Source organism: Sciurus vulgaris (genome assembly GCF_902686455.1).
Source record: "Sciurus vulgaris genome assembly, chromosome: 10".
NCBI classification, from domain to species: domain Eukaryota; kingdom Metazoa; phylum Chordata; class Mammalia; order Rodentia; family Sciuridae; genus Sciurus; species Sciurus vulgaris.
The window spans coordinates 71584358-71598361 of NC_136470.1; the positions used below are offsets into that span (position 1 = coordinate 71584358).

At 35.2% G+C, this 14004-nt stretch overlaps 1 protein-coding gene across 2 annotated transcripts in view; it reads right to left on the reverse strand.

Moving 5' to 3' along the window:
* POLQ (DNA polymerase theta) overlaps positions 1-14004 on the reverse strand; it is a 156827-nt gene that overhangs the window by 83482 nt on the left and 59341 nt on the right. For both annotated transcript variants that reach the window (XM_079155257.1, XM_079155258.1), the window contains exons 10-13: positions 10102-10244; positions 8308-8512; positions 7947-8089; positions 1-8 (exon numbers count right to left, since the gene is read on the reverse strand). The exon at positions 1-8 is cut by the window's left edge and continues 186 nt beyond it. In XM_079155257.1, the coding sequence (XP_079011383.1) occupies positions 1-8; positions 7947-8089; positions 8308-8512; positions 10102-10244 (499 nt within the window). The remainder of the gene's footprint in view (positions 9-7946; positions 8090-8307; positions 8513-10101; positions 10245-14004) is intronic.

A 14004-nucleotide genomic window follows, 5' to 3' on the forward strand; every position in this document is an offset into this window, starting at 1 on the left:
GGTGTCACCTGAAGGGAAAAAACATCAGGCATTAGCTAAAACTAGTGCATTACAGAGGGCTGGGGATGTGCCTCAGTGGCAGAGCACTTGACTCCCATGTGCAAGGTCCTGGGTCCAATCGCCAGCACTGGGGGAAGAAACACTACTGCACTACAAAAGAAACAAATTATAAATCTACAAGTACAAATTTCACAATAAAAGACAAAGTCTCGGGATTTATAAAATTTTTGATGATACCTTAAATTAAGTGGAAAAAACATTTATTCACAAACAGCTTACCACTGGGACAAAAGAAAGACACCACCAAGGATACAAACTGGATTTCATAGGTCCCAGGTCTTTAATCTTATAGACATTTAATCTCAATATCATACTCTAGGTACAATCTTAAGTATTCTGCATAACTGCCAAGAAAGAATCAGTAAAAAAGAAAGAAGAGATGAGGGAAGAGAAATCAGTACTCAGAGCTGAATATTATCTAAAATGTCCAGGATTCAACAAAAAAAAATATAATACATGACAGAAAGAGAAAAATGTATTCCAAACACAGGGGGGAAATCAAAGCAAAAGAAATACCAGTGAGAGAGTCCAGATTTTAGGATAAACAAAGACTTCAAAGCAGACGTGGTAAGTATGGTAAAAGAACAGAAGAAAGCCATGCTTACACAAATAAGAGACTGCATGATGGTAATGGATCATCAAGTAGAAAGCATGCTTAAAGAGAACATTATTAAAATAAGGGTCAAATGGAGAATTTAGAGTTGAAAAAAACAGTAACTAAAATGAACAGAGAACTTGAACATATACCCAACCTGACACAGGAATCAGCAAACACGAAGTTAGATTTGGTAGAGATGATTCCAAAGAGGAAAGGAAGAATGAACAAAATCCCAGAGAAAAATGGTAAACTTTAAGTTTGCCAACATATGCATAATGAATCCAGGAGATAAAAAGGAATGGAAAAAATATCTGTAGAAATTATGGCTAAAATCATACTAAACTTGATGAAAAACATTAATATACATATCTAAGAAATTCAGTGAACTCGGAATAGGATAAATGCAGAGATCCACATCAAGATGCATCACAGCCAAAATGTTAAATAACTACAAGATAAAATATTGAAAGCAGCAAGGGAAAAAAAAGCAAGTCATCATATACAGTGGGAACCTAGTAAGATTAAAAGCTAACTTCTGAACAATGAGAAGACACAGTTACACTGCTGAAAGAAAACAAACCCTGTCAACCATGAATTTTACAGAAGGAAAATTGTCTTTCAAAACTGAAGACATAATAGATAGTCTTAGATAAACGAAAACACAAAATTTTACTAGCATGCTTGTCTTATATACTAAAGAAAGCTCTTCAGGTTGAAGGAAGATAGCTCCAAACAGTATACCAATTCCACACTAAAAGCAAAAAGAGCCAATAAAAGTAACTGTGTGCATACATTAAAAAAATTATCATTGCATAATTCCTTTTTCTTCTCTTGATTGATTTTTAAAAGCAACTATATCATCTCAAAGAAGTGGAGAAAAGAGATGTTACCAGAACCTAGAAAAAGGCAGTGAGGGAAGGATAAAAATGATGGACCATAATAGGTGCTGGGGTACAATATATTTGACAATAACAGCCTAAAGGAGGCAGGAGGGAGTAAAGATGCATTGGACTAAAGAAATAATAAGAGATGATAACTAAAATGCATAGAAATAAATCAAAAGAAACAGTAAATAGAAATGTTAATGTAACAAACTATATATTTCTGTCAGCTTCTTTAAAGATGTATAATGATATAAATTACAAATGCACTGCTAGGCTTGTAACACTTTGAGTTGTAACAAGTTTAACAATAACAACAAAAGAAAAAAGGAATAGGAATAGAGCTATCACTGATCTTACAGAAATAAACAGAATTATAAGAGAGCACTATGAACAATTCACAGTCAACAAATTGGATAACACAGAAAAAAAGGAAAAATTTCTGGAAATAAACTACCAAAACTGGCTCAAGAAAAAATAAAATCTCTATAGACCTTTAACAAGTAAAGATGCTGAATTGATCATCAAAAAATTTATTCCAAAGAAAAGCTCAAGCCCAGATGTCTTGACTGGTGGCACTTTAAATAAGAATGCAATCCTTGATGATTTCTTCTCAAAAATATCAGAAGAGGGGGAAAAACATCCTAACTCATTCTGAGAAGCTAGTATTATCCCCAAGTCACCCAAGATATCAAGAGAAAGAGAACTTGGACCAGCATATCCTATGAATACAGATGTAACAATTCTCAACAAAAATAGTGCCAAACCAAACCTAGCAACATATAAAAAAGGATTATGCAACATGACCAAGTTGGACTTCCCCAGAAAATTCAAAATTATTAGAGTATCGAGTAATCAAACACCATGTGGTCTCAATAATCCAGAAGAAAACTTGACAAAATCTAACACTTCCTTAATTTGATAAAGCCAAACCGCAAAAATGCCATAGTCAACATACTTAATGGTGAAAGACTTTCCCTTTAAGATGAGGAACAAGACAAGATGCCTATTCTCACCATCGCTATTCCACATTTTATTGGAGGTACTAGCCAGGTCACGTAAGCAAGCAAAAGAAATAAAGCACATCCAGATTAAATAGGAAGAAGATTAAATGGCAAAATTTCTGGAAATAAAACTACCAAAACTGGCTCAAGAAAAATAAATATCTACATAAAAATATCTACATTTGCACCTGACATGATCCTGTATACAGAATATTGAAAAATCCCAAGAACCCAACAAAATATTAGAAATAATATTTCAAATTCAATGTGTTATAGGACATAATAGCAATACACAAAAGGAAACATTTTTCTGTAACTTTAACGAATAATACAAAAAAGAAATTAAGAAAACAATTCCATTTATAATAGATGCAACAAAAAGAAGCTTCAAAAACTGTAAAATACCTAGGAACAAATTTAACAAAAAGAATTATAAAACTTTAAAGAAATTAAAGATTTAAATAAATGGAAAGACAACCCATGCATATGGATACGAAAACTTAATATTGTTAAGATGACAATATTTCCCAAATTGATCTAAAGATCCAAGACAATCTCTATCAAAAGTCAGCTAGCTTCGTTGAAGAAATTAACAAGTTGATCCTAAAATTCATAAGAAAATGTAAGAAATCTAGAATATTTTACCATTCTAGGTTGTTAGAAAAAAATCTTGAAAAGGAAAAACAAAAGTTGAAGGACAAATACTCCCTTATTTCAAAATTTTCTGCCAAGGTACAATAACCAAAACAGGATAGCATAAATATAAGAATAGATACATAGATCAATTAATTAGAACTGAAAGTCCAGAATAAACCCTTGTTCAGGTGGCAGGGGTGCTCTGGGGATGAAACTCAGGCCTGCACATGCTAGCACACACTCTACCACGGAGCTGCCCCACCACACCCCAGCTCAAGCCCTCACTCTTTAGTCAATTGATTTCAACGAGGATAACAAGGCAAGCCGATAGAGAAAGAATAGTGTTTTCATTTTTTATTTTTTTTAGTGTTTTCAACTATGGTGCTGGGACACCAGATATTCCTTACATTGTAAGGAATAAAGTTAGACACCTTCTTTACTCCAATCATAAAAACTAATCAAATGAATCATACAACTAAATGTAAAAGCTGAAACTATCATACCCTTCAAAGGTACAACTAGGAACAAATCTTTTGACATTGGATTACTCAATGAATTCTTAGCTATGTCATCAAAAGCACAAGCAACAATAGAAAACAGTTGATAAAAACTGGACATCATCAAAATTAAAAAAAAAAAACACTTTTATGCTTCTAAAGACATAATCAAAAGCAAAAAGAGCTGAGCACAGTGGCACACACTTGTAATTCCAGTGGCTCAGAAGTGTGAAGTAGGAGGATCACAAGTTCAAAGCCAGCTTCAGCAAATTAGCAAGGCCCTAAGCAACTTAGTAAGACCCTGTCTCAAATCTTTTTAAAAATAAATAAAAAGATGTGTGGTTAAGAGCCTCTGGGTTTAATCCTTCATATCGTTATCAAAAAAAAAAAAAAAAAAAAAAAAGACACTGTGAGCTTTTTAACACTCTAAAAAATACCTGGGAAAAAACAACTTGAAGGAGTAAAGATTTATTTTAGTTCAGAGGGTCCAGTCCATGGACAGCTGGATCTTACTTTGGGCCTCAAGTGAAGCAGAACATCATGGCAGAGGACACGGCAAAGGGAAGCCAAGAGAGAGAGAAAAAGGAAGGAAGGGCTAGGGTATAAGATATAGTCCTCCAGGGCATGCCCCCAAAGACCCAATCATTTCTACTAGGTCCTACCTCCTATAGTTCCCAACGTCTCCCAATAGTCCAAATTATTAATTCATCAAATAGATTAATCTGTTAAGATTAGAGCCCTCATGATCCAATCATTTCCTAAAATCTCCACCTCTGTACACTGGAGACCAAGACTTGCTGGTGAGAATATAAAATTCTACAGTCATTAAAAAAAAAAAAAAAAAAAAAACAGTTTGGAAGTTTCTCAAAATGTTAAAAATAGAATTACCATCTGATTTAGCAATTCTATTCCTAGGGTTATCCTCAAGAAAATTCAAAACATACATCTACCATAAACATGTTGTATATGAACTGTATCATAATGAAGTTGTTTAAAAAATAAATAAATGTTCAAAATCTGAGAAAATCTTCAAAATATCCTTGTGAGCCCAAAAGTAGACTTAAACAAGTAGAGGAACATTCCTTTCCCTGAGCAAGGCAACTCGACATGAAAAGGGAAATCCCCTCATGTTCACACACCAATTATTAATACTAACTTCACTTAGCATAATTATAATTTATTACATTAATTATATTATTTATTACTAGTATAATTACTAGTGATGATAAAAATTTAATGATACCAATAAAAATAAACAACTTAATTCAATATTATGTTAAAAGGTAAACAAGCATACCTACAAACACTGAAAAAAGAAAGCAAGGAAGGGAAAACAGTTCTACCTCATAAACGTATGATAAAAGCTTTTAGTTGAAACAGTTACTACCACACAAATCAGTCAAATTGGTTTGTTACCAGACCCCTCCCCCCCCAAAAAAAAATCTAATTGCAGATAGAAATCAGCAATACACCCAAATACAAAGGGAAATTAGTATATAAGATAAAAGTTGTCATCTTGAATCATTGTGAATAAATGAACCTTTTAATAAATGATGCTAGAACTGCAGATAACCATTATGGAAAAAAAGAAAAAAATGAAAGAATCAGATTTCAGAATAAACTCCAAATGAAGCACAGCTCAAAATAAAAGGACTACATTTGAAGAAAATATGGGAGAATTCCTAAAGGATTTCAGAACAAGAAGACTTTCTTTTTAATTCAAAAGCTCTTAGGTTTAGCTATACTTTTTTAGAATGGTTGATACAACATAATGAGCAAAGGCAAAAAAGTGACTAAACAGGAGGAAAGTACTTTCCATTTATACCACAAAGCAATCATCTCCCTAGTATAAAAAAAGTCCAAAAAATGCAATAGAAAAATGAGCAAAATACATAAACAATTCATTGGGAGGAGGAAGCAAACTGCCCTTAAGCATATGAAAAATGTTCAAATTTACTCATAATGTAAAATGTATTATGTACATTTTAAATTAAATATAAATTAAAACTACATTCAGAAATTCTAAATCTTCACAATATAATCTATTTTTATAAGGCTGTGCAAAAAACAAATACTGTCATATTTCACTGGTAAAATTGGAAAATGATACAGATTCTATGGTGGGCAATCGTGCAAAGCCAAAATCACTTGTGCTTTACTTTAGCCAGCAATCTCATACTTCTGAAAGTTTGTGCCAGAGATAAACCTTTGTAAATAACAAACAACATGCTTTGTTATTTACAAAGCATGGCAGCATTGTTTGACATAACAAAATATTGGATATAATCCAAATGTCCATCAATAGAGAACTGATTGAATAAACAACATACACGCACCCATTCAACAGTTACACGACTAAAACATAAAAAGAAAAAAACCTCTATAAATTGATATGGAGTGATTTCCAAGATATATTGTTAAGGAAAACCAAAAAGAGGGTATAGAACAACATATGTATGATGTCATCATCTGCAAAAGAAAGAAAGTGAAGAACATATATTACTGCTTGTTAATTTTTAAAATATTCCAAAAATAAAACAGAATATGCAAAGTATAAATATTTTAACCTAAAACATAAATTTTATTTATTTGCTAATAGTTTGAGCTAGAGTCAAGACCTTCCTATAAGGTCTATTAGAATTTATCATTGTTTTCTTAGTTAAGCCACACTCACAATTCACTGTCTAAAAAATCTAGCTTCTGCTTTGTAAAGAGAATTTAGAAATTAAAGATAACTGCAAAATAATCTATAAGCAGTATCCTTCTGTTTTTTCCCATGTAAAGCTTTGTAAGTTTTTCTCAGAGCTTTTATAGTTGCCTTACATATTTCATCAGCAATTTTTCTTTTTAGTAACATGCATGCAGCCTAATTTTCACAGACATAAACCCTCATGAACAAGTTTGGGAACAAATGAAACTAACTCTTGAAGGGCATACAACTCAAGCAGCAAGAGAAGTGCACACTGCTCGCCATAAGCATTCAACATTCCAATGCCTGCCATCGGTCTTTATTTCACAGAGGGAATAGGAGTAATTAGGTGATCTAGCAAATGACTTACATAATTTTTATGGGAGAATTTACTAGAAAAAAAGTGGATAAAATGTATTTAATATTTACTAAGATGTGAAACATTCATCAAAGACTGTCAGCCCTAAGATGGGTATTATTACTATCTCCATTTTACAAATAAGGAAACAGCATCTTGAGAGAGGTTAAGAATCGATTCAAGGTATATGGTTAAGTGATTAGGTCAAAAGTCAAATTATGGCAGTCTGACCCTAAAACTCACAAACTTGGCCACTGTATGATAAATTAGCCTTATTTTCAAGGCCATGGTAGATTATTGGTAAGATCTTCTAAGAGAATCTTCCCAGTCACATTTTAGAGCATAGAACTTTCAGCCCACGAATTGTCCATAGCCCATTACTGTCCATGTATTACATATATTTGTGAGAAGAAAAAGACACTATCTAGACATTTCCCCTCTGCTCACTATATAGTATTTTATTAAAGTACACTCCCTGATAAGCCTTCTTCATTCTAATGAAAATTTCCATTTTACCTCTCTTGAATTACTTACCAAAGTGAATGTATCTGCTCTTAATTGATAAAAGTAATTACTAGTACTATCGACTCAAGTTCTTGCTAGAAAACATGACCTCAAATACTACTTTACCTAATTCTTATCCAAATCTTATCAAAATGACGTAATATAAACCAACTTTTTAAATTCCTTTTTGCATTTATTATAGAGATTTATCAAGACATAAAGCCCCAACTGTCATTTTAGGACTAAATTTCTCTTAGGAAATAAACATAATGCTTTGTACCTTTTTAATATGGTGACTAATCAAGTTTTTCTCTCTCCTTTAGTTTTTGGAAAATTCAGAACCAAAGTTGATAAGAGTAACTGTATATGATGTAACAGCATGCTTCTTTAACTGTTCATGAGATTTATATTATGATCTTAATCTTTAATTTTCTGATACCCCTTGTCCTTTGCTTTTCTTTTACATATTGTAAAATAAGCATTTTTTATAAACGATCTCAAATCCCTTTTTAAAAAGGTTGGAGAAAATAGACTCAAAGGCCACTGAACATTTAGCTTATTTTAAATAATTCTCTCCTTGCCTTTGCTATTCCCATCACTATTAACCAGGTCAGGGAAAACAGACAAGATGTTCCCTAAGTGTGGTTTGAAGCTCCAAGAGTCTATATATGTTTTCCTCCATTTTTCAAAAAAATAAAAGTTAAAAAGGCAGAACTTACCAGATAGACAATATGAAGATCATTTTCTAAAACAAAACCCTTCATTGCTCTTTGGAGGTCAGCAAAAATATCTAAGGTATCAATTGGAGAAAGTGAAGAAGAAAGAGTAGCAGAACCAAGATGTGTTGGATGATACACCTTTCCTGGTTTGGGAGTGGAAAAATATAGGAGCAAATGTTAAAAATAATATAAAATAAAACAAAACATTGTCTCTCTGTATTCCATAATTAACCTTCTCAGTTCTGATAAATTTTACAAACAGAATCTTATGTAACATTGTAGACGTTTATGAACAAGATTTTAAGAAAAGTAAGTAAAAGAGGAAAAAGTGAGTAAATTTCAACAGAGAACTCATATATACCTTCTGTTCCATCACTGGCTTCTGTAATCTGGATGAATTCATTTTCTAGTAGCCACATCACACAGGCCTCGATTGCTCCAAGTTGGACAGAATCTTTATTTCTCTGAAATTCCTGCTTCCCTTCTTTCATACTTGCAGCCAAAAACGTGCAAGAAGCGTAAGTCTGCATATCTTGTGATGTGCTTGCTACACCACCAACTATTACCTGATAGAAGATGTTTAAAAACTTCTGTAAAATTTTTATAAGACATATAGGCCTTCATAATATAAGAGAGTTTATTCTCTTTAAATAGTTTCAGAATCTTAGAGACTGTTTATTAACTCTTCCATCACTACACACTGCAAATATAGATCATAGCTGCTGACAACATGAAAAGTTTTCCTTAAAGGTAGGTAGATATAATATTTGCTTAGAAACAAAAATAAATGAATCATTATCCATCTGAAATTCAGAACTAACAATACACATGAAGGAGGTAGTGATAGTTCAAGGCCATGAACCAAATCAAATGTTTTCATCCTTCCTCTAAAACATGTGGGCATATAGGAGGAATACTTCTATGAATACTTCCCACACAGAAAGGTGGGAATAAGTGCAAGAAGATATAAAGTCACTTGTGCTTTGCAGGTATTCTTTTACCTTATTATACATATGAATTTGTCTCTTGCCTTCTTTTACTTAATATATCTTGGACACATATCATCCCAGAGCTTTTTAATGACCACAAAGCATCTTTTGTCATTATTTAGTATTAATGGTATCCTTGTTTTTCCCAATTTTTTGTTATTAATGAATAGTGCTATAATAAATATTTTTGTACATTTAATTTAATATAATTTCACAAATTATTCCTGGATAAAATTCCTAGATGTGGAACTGCTAGACAAATGGGTATATGTAGTTTCAAAATTTTAGCACATAGGGCCAGGTTCCTCTCCAAAAGTTTCAGCAATGTATCAAAGTGTCTACTTTTGACATCCTTCCTGACCCTATGTTATCAAGCATTTTCTTTTTTTTTTCCAAACTGATAAAGGAAAAAAAGAAAAGAATATAGGTAGAAGTACTAATATCACTAGTTCTAGTGCTGAAACCAATATAAAGGTATGCTGATATAAGCACAAAAAACATTTCTGAATCAAACTTGAAAAGCTAAACAGAGAAAGGTTTTATTTTTCTGTATTATTGTACAGAATTTGCTATGCAACTGTTGAATATTATTGAGATTTTTCTGTATTATTGTAAACTTCTAATCGGGTAGTTGTAACATGATTTTATTTTAATGTAAAAGGCATTATCTGGATGGAGGGACTGAGTACATTTCTGTCACCTTTAAGTTCAAAAAGCAATGAAGAATATCTAAAAAGTGAAAAAGAACCATCTTGCATTTGGTTTTTAATCATTGTCTTCAAGTGAACTGAGAGAGCACAGCTGAAACACCTACAGGTTCAGATTTGGAAAGGCTAAAAATATAATATGATTTTAAAAAAGAGAGAGACAAAATTTTTCACATATTAGCCTGGAACAGGGGCACATGCCTATAATCCCAGCTATTCAAGAGGCCGAGGCAGGAGGATCACAAGTTCAAGGCCAGCCTCAGCAACTTAGACCCTGTCTTAGAATTAAAAAATTTTAAAAAAGGGTTGAAGATGTAGCTCATTGGTAGAGCATCCCTGAGTTCAGTTCCTCATACAACAACAACAACACAACAACAAAAGATTTTCATATACTAAAGTTCTATCATGTTAACATAGGTGTAAAAGAGTCAACTGATAATTTATTGAACCCTCTCTTACCTCCAGAATAGCTCGTATCATACTGGCAGTTACTTCTTCGCCTTCTCGTCTTTGCAGACAGCTGCAAACAGGTTTTAGAGATCCCTGAAGTAGAGCTATGCCCTTTGATTTCTCAGATTTCTTACAAACTAAGATGCTCTCACCTATAACCAAAAACATACCTTGTCAAAACCCCGACACATTTTCATTAGATACCTGATAAAGAGAACTTAATTGGTCTTAGTTGTTTAAAAGGAGATAAGAGATGATAGTGGTTGTCATGGTCATAGCATTATGTCTACTGCTTTCACTTCTTACACTTTGGATAGAAGGAAACCAGAATATGCAACCCCAAAATTTGGTACTTGGGCATAAAGATTATTTTGAGCTAAAGGCAATCAGAAAACAACAAACAGAGAGAATGCTTTGTCCTCTCCATGTCTGCCTAAAAGCAAGACATAGATTTTCCTTTGTAAAGATGTTTCTTCTCTCCTCTCCCATACCAAAAGAACAACCCTTATCACAGGAGACAGAAGTCCTTACTGAGATATAGTCTGGACAAACAAATCGTATTTATACAAACCTCTTTCATTAGTTTCCAATATATAAAATCTCCTCCTGATTTACTATCCCAAGAGTACCAAATACCTTTTCCTTTGTCTTGTCACTTCTCCACAATTTATGGAGAAATATCATGTAAACTATAAGACCCTAGGTCTAACAGTTTTTTAGGGTCTTCATTTCCATGAAAGCCTCTGTGCACATAAAATTTAATTATCAAGTTTCATGCCTTTTCTCCAGGTAATCTATTTGTTATCAATTATTTAGCAGGTCCCAGCTGCATAACCAAAAGAAAGTCCTTCCCCTAAAGGACTAACCATTATTGTTAAATGATTAGATAACTAATAGAGATAACTTTGAAAACTGTAAAGTAAATGCAAATACAAATTACTAGTCACAGTGATGACAAAATAAAGTCAAAAATACTTATAAATACCTTAAAAAGTCACATTATAACTTCTGATCTAAATGCTTTGGGTTATTGTGATAATTGAGTAAACAATTATTTTCAAAACTGAATCCAATCATATGGGAAAGGCAGCAGTTAAGTAAAATGTTCAATAAGCAAAATGAAAGACGTGTGTGTGTGGTTTTCTAAAATTTTATAAAACTAAAACTGGCATTGTGATAGTGTATCCTAACTATCCCAGGCAGAAAAAGCACAGATGTACAGATGATGCTTTCCTTTCACTGACTGCCAAGTTGAGGATGACGAATAAAATGAAAGGACTATAAATTGGATAATCACTGACTACATATCTGAGATATAATTACAAAAAGACAGGTGCCGTTATGAAAAAAGACACAAGATGCTTGCAAGAGGTGGAACAGGAGTTCCCAGGTTTCTTGACCTCCCCCCACTCCCACCAGACAAGGATCCTTTGTGAAGACCTCCAAACTTGAAAATAAACCTGAGGCATCTGCATGGAAAACAGAATCCTACCTCACCCTCCTCCTCTCCCTCCACCCAGCAAACACACACACACACACACACACACACACACACACACACACACACGGAACTAAGATAAATGACCTCATTTTGACTACACCAAAGCATTTTGACCTTTGTCTCCAAAGGTCAGCACAGTGCCAAAAGAGAGACAACCCAAGGAATCATGGTTTCTATAGTAGAAAAAGAGAAGCAGAAGCAGACATGTAGCTTCCCTAGCATTCCAAGACATATCCCAAGAAGCCCACCTAGATCATCTAGGGTCAGGAAGAAACAAAACAGGAGGTGAGCTCACAGTGACCAGCATGCAAGTCTTGGTGGAAGCTCTGTGTGCCTGCCAGCAGTGGTACCTGCCTAGAATACCAGTCAACACCATTACTGTGCATGACAGCAATGCTACGCTATGAACTGGTCACTCTCAGAAGTGGTGGGAAGTTCTGTCTGGCTTGGATCCCTAGATTGCCAGCCTCCAGGCCTAGCCTCATAGCCAGACCCAAAATGTCCAGGCAGAGAAACGACCACACAGCACATGTCAGCAAAGAGCAAGGACTAGTTCTACCATATCTGGAAGTTTTTAACAGTGCTTTGCTCAGCCTCAACACACAACTCAAGGTCCTATCTAGGGAGGGAGGCAAACCTTGATTATGCATTTCTACTTAGCATAGCAGCTGGTCCCATCCAGCCTGAGCAGCAGCTCTGCTTAACACCAAGGTCCACCCTGCAAGACTGGCCAGCTGAAGATCTCAAATGTTGGTATCATCTGGCTAGGAAACATACCCTGGGGCCCATCCCAATCACAGGTGATTACAATGCCCAGGCAGTGTGATGGGCTGACAAATCTGACTCCATGAGAATGTTATAGGCCAGACTCTAAGGGAAGTGACTAAACAGACTCCATTTTGCTCTGAGACTCCATGTTATGTAGGAAGTAAGCTTCTCCCATGGGAACACCTCGCCTCTGTGCCCATCATCAGTTACTTGGTGTGACATGTTTAATAATATACAATGCCAACTCCTATGTAGTAAAGAATTGCTCTCTTTTGATTCCTATGCTCCTAAACAATGAACCATGTGAACAGTGATTGTGTGGATGTTAGCAACCATTCTTTAGTTTGTACCTAGGTAAGGGTCATTTTGACCCACTTCCCCCTCTGTCGATGATCTCATGATGTTAACGTGTAATTTCGAATCATAGCAACAGACACTTAAAATTAATGTGATTTTTGGTATAAGAACCCCTACAACCCTGTGGTCGGGTTGCACCTGCTGAACCCTGCTGTTCTCCCAATAGCCATTTTTTGGGGCATTGTGTAAGACAGTCAGCTGGCCAGCTTAATAAAGACTCTCAAATTTGGACTTCTCAGTGGTGATCAGTCTGTTCTTAAGTTGTGCCCCATAACAGCAGCAACTCTTCCTAATTGCAGAGTTCAGACAGGTTTGACCTAATAGCAGAGAGTTAGTCACTTGAAATCAAAGCAAAGGCAGAAACCCAAAAGTAGGCCCTGACACCCTGGGATCATTAGCAGCTGGCTCATGCAGAATCACAGTGAGGGTCTATTCCCACTGAAGAACACCTGTAAAGTTCAGAAGAAGGGTCTGTCTCCATATAGGATTTGAAATCCTAGAGTTGCAGAGCAGCAGCTGGGAGGGCTGGAGCACTGGTCCAGGCCACAGGGAGCCTGCCACACCTTCTGGGGCCTGAAGCAAGGCAAGCCAGGGGTGCTGGCCAACCTGTCACACCTAGCCTGGGCCCACTGCAGATGCCGTCTCCACACAGCACCACAGCCAGAACCCCCAAGTATCCACAATCAGACAACCTCAACCTCCTGCTTCCCAACAAGCTGTAGGAAAACAGATCTTTGGATAGAAGGAAACCAGAATATGCTACCCCAAAATTTGCTACTTTGGCATAAAGATTATTTTGAGCTAAAGGCAATCAGAAAACAACAAACACAGAAGTGGAGCAGACTTGAATGGAAGTTCAGGCTCAAGGGTTAATCAATTGTGTTAGTACTTTTCCAAACCCTGATCACCCTAAGTTTGAACCAATAGTATTGGTATTTTCCCAAACCCTGATCAGCACAAGTTTGAATCAATAGTGTGGACCCAAGTACTACATAAACCCTTAGATTAGCAGGATTAGCCCTCAGGCTGTAACCTCCCTGGGTTTCCCTCTTGCCCCTGCAGGAGTTCTATGTCTATTCACACTTGAATAAATCCTACTCCTTTCACTCTGATCTTCCATTGTCATGTGAATGTTATTCTTCAGATTTGCAAGACAAGAAACTAGAAAGAAGTCGCCCTTGCACAGGGGGCATAGTACTCATTTAGAGCTGCAATACCTGAGAGCAGCAACACAACACTCAATGATAGTGGAGTTCCCAACTGCAACACTCAAAGCTAATGCCAAT